This window comes from Alosa sapidissima, chromosome 6 (assembly GCF_018492685.1).
Source record: "Alosa sapidissima isolate fAloSap1 chromosome 6, fAloSap1.pri, whole genome shotgun sequence".
NCBI classification, from domain to species: Eukaryota; Metazoa; Chordata; class Actinopteri; order Clupeiformes; family Clupeidae; genus Alosa; species Alosa sapidissima.
Window position 1 is genome coordinate 11,820,695 of NC_055962.1, and position 5,432 is coordinate 11,826,126.

At 43.7% G+C, this 5,432-nt stretch overlaps 1 protein-coding gene across 1 annotated transcript; it reads right to left on the reverse strand.

The window, feature by feature from the left end:
• Positions 1 to 1,272: 1,272 nt before the first annotated feature.
• Positions 1,273 to 3,660, reverse strand: six1b (SIX homeobox 1b). The gene is made up of 2 exons (XM_042095982.1): positions 2,886 to 3,660; positions 1,273 to 1,821 (listed from the first exon to the last, which is right to left on the reverse strand). The coding sequence occupies exons 1-2, from the start codon at positions 3,443 to 3,445 to the stop codon at positions 1,527 to 1,529; spliced, it is 855 nt and encodes a 284-aa protein (XP_041951916.1). The 5' UTR covers positions 3,446 to 3,660; the 3' UTR covers positions 1,273 to 1,526.
• Between the last annotated feature and the right edge of the window lie 1,772 nt (positions 3,661 to 5,432).

Below are 5,432 nucleotides of genomic sequence, written 5' to 3' on the forward strand. Positions count from 1 at the left end.
CTACCCCTGAACCGGAAGTCCCAATTAACTCCTGTGAACAGCCACAGATATGTGGCTTACATTTACGAGGCAATTAAACTGCATTGTTGATTTTAGCAAAGATAGATTTCAAGATAGCCCAACATCAAAAGAAATACATTTAGCCAATTGCAGAGCATGTACTGAGAATATGGTATCTTAATTTGAGCAAAAACAAATACTTAAATTTCCAATTCCCATGTCCATTGTATGCGCAATAATTTAGGGCGCTGATACGCACAATTGCCTTAATGAATAAACATGCTCTGTGCGAACAATTCACTACTGGACAATTTGCACTAATTGTTCGCTTGTAGAGGCCATTTCAACAGTGTGATGTTTGCTCATGATGGTGAATAAGCGATTTATGAATGAACTGAAGCCACGTGAGCGTGCCTCTCCCGCAGCTGGTGTGTCTTCTCCCTGGCCCAGAACCGCCAGAACAAACAGAGAGCGCGCAAAATAAACACGCCACTGCGGACCCGGCGATCCGCTTCGACCACAAAGGCACCACACTTTTCCAGAGTGGAGTCCCTTCTTCCGGAGACCCTCGCAGCAGAACCTCAAATCATTGCATTATGTAGGCCACTCTGTTTGTTGTTTTTGTCGTTGCAGGACCGCCGCAGGTTTTTTTGTCCTATTTCCTTAATTTATAACCTGTAGCCTACACTATAATTAATTGACCAATCTGCTGTGAGAATATTCAATTAATAAAAAAAGTATGTGGAAATGTAAAACTGTCTCGCTGCCTATAAATAAGCCTATGCTTAAAATAGGCCAAATACACACAAATCAGGCCCAATACACAAATGTGTGTAGTCAATGAATAGTTCAGTCACAGAAAATGATGGTTTTGGTGGTATGGTATGATGGTACCTGCGCGAAATTGTTGAGACACACTCTCGTATCGATAATATATTTTCCAGATATTGCTCTTTTATGTCGAAATTCATAATTTATATAATCTGGTATTTAGGTTATATACTGTTTTCTAGAACAGTTTCAATATGGACAATAATATTGAATTAAGGAACCAAATTATTGTTCAACTCATCCCATTTCTCAGTAGGCTATAGGCCTAAGCCAAGTTTATGGCCACTAGGTAATGTTGTGAAATATGTCTTAATAGTATAGAAACAAATTCGAGTTAAATATTCAACTATTAACCCGAGTTATGTATTGATATTAAAGGGGGTGAATATTGCAGAATTTGAAGCACTTTCTGTGTAATGAGAAAATACAGCGGAGATTATATGCGATAGCAGAAGAGCATGAGTTTTATTAACTGCTTTTGGTTCAAGCCATCTGACCAGTTTAACGACTTGGCAAATGTCAGTCCACGTATAACTATGGAGTGGCCTACCAGTGAGTGCCTGTCCACAACAGATAACCTAAGAATTTTTAGAATTATATTTTATATTTCATATATATACAGCAAAAGTGGCAAATCTCAGTTTATGTTATACGTAAAAAATAAACAAAAAAATAAATAAAAGCTTCGCCATCGCTTAAGAACCGAGATCCACCAGGCTCGACGTTAAAGGTCCCAGCAAAGAGTCCTGTAGTTGATGCGGATGTCCTTGCATTCCGTGCACCGACTGCGCGGCGCCAAGACCGGCCATAGGGTAAGCAGAGGCCCCGGGGTGACTCATGTTACCCTGGAGCAGGAGAACGTTGTTCTGGTCGGGGCTCTGCGGGGGTGAGAACTCGTCCTCCGAGCTGGACATAAGGGACTTCCCGCCGTCCAGCGGTGACAGCTGGTTCTGTTTGTTGGCGCCCGAGTTGTTGTTCTCGCTGTTCTCTCTGTGACAACGGAATAGGCAGAAATGAGACATAAAACCACATAAGAACCGAATGACCATGTAAAAACTATAGCCTATTTCATACACCTCAAGGTAACTTCATGTAAGCCTTTCTCAATACATGTATATTTATCAGCATACGCTTGCGTAAAAGTAAAAGTAATATCTAGAACAATGTAGGCTAGTGCAAGAGGGAGAATTAGATTTCAGTTGCATGATTTTTCCATATTTTTTTCTTCATTTGACTAGCCGACCATTGTGTTTTTACAAGCCGGAGACAATGCAACATAACCAAATAGTCCATTATGACACAAGGCGAAAAATAACATTAACTAAATATAGCCAGTGAAAATATTAAGTATTTTTTTCTGAGCTTGATAGTACTTCCTCAACATCCTTGTCCATTTTGAACTGTGCAAAACCGGCCCATCTTTGAAATAGAAACAGTACAAAATGTAGCCTAAATCACACAAAAGTAGCCTATATAAAGTCCAAGTCCATCTACATGCGTCAAGGCAACAGCACGTATCTGTCCACTCTACGTGGCTAGATAACTTGTCTGTCAAACTGCATTTTATTATCCGTTAGGCCTCTGTAGACTGTAACCAAATACTGAACAACCATTTTGGTTAATATTTCGACATTTTATGCGGCAACTAGCGGACAGCTAAAGCACGGTTAATAGGTAAAATGTATGCCACTACGTGACCTGCTATTTCTGAACACAGATGCTCTCTCTGTTGTTGTTTTCATCTGACTGTAGATTGTTTTTATGACACTGTCCTTTGCCTTTAAGAGGCACGTGCATTCAACTTGCCCGAAGGCACTAAATGTAGCCTACATAACAAACATGACATTCACAGTCCTTTCAAACAAAATGATAACAACAATAATAATTATTATAATAACAACAACAATAATAATGATAATAATGTTAATAATAATACCTTTGTTATTCACAATTAACATGATCATGATGCATAATTTTCTCCACTGAATAAGAAATCAGCACAACAGAGCCAGTATAACTAAATAAGAAGGGAAATGCCATTGGAATTAGCCTACCTCTCTTTCGCCTCCGCTGCTCGGTCTCTCTGCCTCCTGTTTTTGAACCAGTTGCTGACTTGTGTGGTGGTCAGCCCGGTGGCCTCTGCCAACTCCCGTTTCTCCCGAGGAGAGGGGTACGGGTTGTGAGTGTACCACTCTCGCAGGACGCCCCGGGACTTCTCCTTAAAGCAGTAGCTGGTCTCCTCGCCATCCCAGATAGTACGTGGCAAGGGAAATTTCCTCCGCACCCGGTATTTCCCAACTGCTCCAAGTGGCCGTCCCCTCAGCTTCTCAGCCTCAATGTAGTGGGCCTTGAGCCATAGCTGCTGAAGCTTCGGATGATTGTGCGGCGAGAACTGGTGGCTCTCTAGTATCTTATAGAGCTCTCGGAAGTTCCCCCGGTGGAAAGCGACCACAGCCTTGGCTTTTAGGACGCTCTCGTTCTTGTGGAGGTGGTCGCAGGCAGGCAGCGACCAGAGGAAGCGGCCCAGTCGCTCGAGGTTCCCCCCTTGTTGCAACACCTCACACACACACGCTACTTGCTCCTGGGTGAATCCGAAAGAGGGCAACATTGACATGACGTCTGATGGGTACGCCTTAACTCCGAAAAACCAAACCGCTCTTTCCCCTGCCTCGCGAAAGGAGCGGTATGGAGACACACCAAAGGGGTAATATGTGTCTAACGCGACGACTGTCGAATTTACGCAATTTCGTGGGCGTTGTTGCTGTCCAGTCCACGGCGCGCGCTCGGAACCTGGGACGTTTGCTCGAGACAGCTCGCTCCACACCAAGTCATGTCGCGCTAAAAGAGCTCTGCGCGTTCGTTGATTGGCTCCCGGTCCACCCTATCGTGGCTGCGTAGTCGACCAAAGTTCGCTCGCATTTCCTCCCCCGGGGTCTCCATGGATTGAAACTAGATCCCCCATCTCCAGTGTTACCTGAGGGAGCCGGGCACCTCAATGCTAATCAATTACAGCAGACTTCCACAGGCTGTGCTTCTAATTCAAATCCTCTATCCGGCATTTTTAACCGATCTTAAATTTAACTAAACCAGTTTTGCCCATCAATTATTAATGAAACGATGAACGCCCTTGGTAATGTATTGCATTTTAATATATTATTTACCAGCATCCTCTTTAAGATCCAATAGGCAGAATTCAATACGATAAAATGCGTTTCCACGACTCATTTAAAAGGTGACTGCTCTTGTTCATATCAAGATAAGCTGTTATCATGATAGCTCAAACAAGAGACGGCCCGTTTTCACAGTTGACAGCAGCCCACGGTTATCCTTTAGGATAGAGGGCAGATGCGCAAAGAACGGTAGTCGCTCTTTGGTCCACTTGAATTACGCGCACCTGACGATAGATAAATCTCTTGGTTCATCGGATGCCCGCCTGTCCCCTTTAGAAGCATTTATGCAAACAACCCTTTGTTAGGCTCCCTTAGCCTGCTTTGAGGTGCACGCGCCTGCTGAACTCAAGCAAATATACTTGACTTTCCTTTGCTTCAGCAAAAAAAACAAAAACAACAAAAAAAAAACAGTCAGGGATTATTGTGGGCTGTTGTTTCATAGCTGTGGGAAGGCTACCACAGTTTATTGTGGACACTATTACACAAATGCATTTTGATTCGCATGGTGGCAAAATAAAGCATCACATCTTCACACAGTGTACCTCACAGGTACACAGTGTTAAACTGCAGGCAGAAGGCTGCACTTTCCAATTCCAGTTATCACCTGCTACCCCAACGCTTTCCTGGTTATTTGCTCCTTCTAGTAACAAACACTTTCTCTTTTTGTAGCAGTACTATTCCTAATCGAGAAACCATTCAATTTCTCTGAATGTCGAGTGAACCTTCAGCGTTGTTAGAAAACCTTAGAAAGAAATCTGCTTAGAATTGACTCAAAAAATCCCCATCTCTCTCTCTCTTCCCCCCTCTATCCCCCTCTCTCTCTCTCTCTCTCCATCTCTCCCTCTCTCGCTGTACAGTGAAACCCAAAACCGGTGCATTAGTAAATGAGTTCTGTGTTCGGCGAGCTCTTTGCTACCCAGACGCTGTTTTAAGGAATAGATCGCATTTCTTTATCTTCGCCGAAATCTGCAATGTGACACCAGGGCGACGCAAAGCTCACAATCACTCAGCCGGAGTGGAGCACCTCTTTATAATTTAATTTGAGATGAGGCGTCCATTTTCAAGACCGCCTCAGAGCGACCGAAGGAAAGGGTCAGTGTCTGCATAGGCTAGGCTACATATGGCTTATATGCTTTGTACTCTAAATATCTTACCCTCCGCCTTGGATCATTCGGTGCGGCCTACTTAATTTTCCACCTAAGCCTACGTCTAATTGGTCCATTCGGAGCCACGGGTCATTAAGCTAACGCAGATATTTAATTAGTTTTCTTGTGGCCAGTCTGGGCACCTGTGAAAACAACTTTTTGCCCCTCGTCTCTGGAGATTCCACTCCGAAGAGATTCTTGAAACCCATCCCATCTGTCTTTGAGGACAGCATCTCACACAGCTCATAGCAGGGACGTCCCTGCATTGGTCATGGGTGATGTCTGA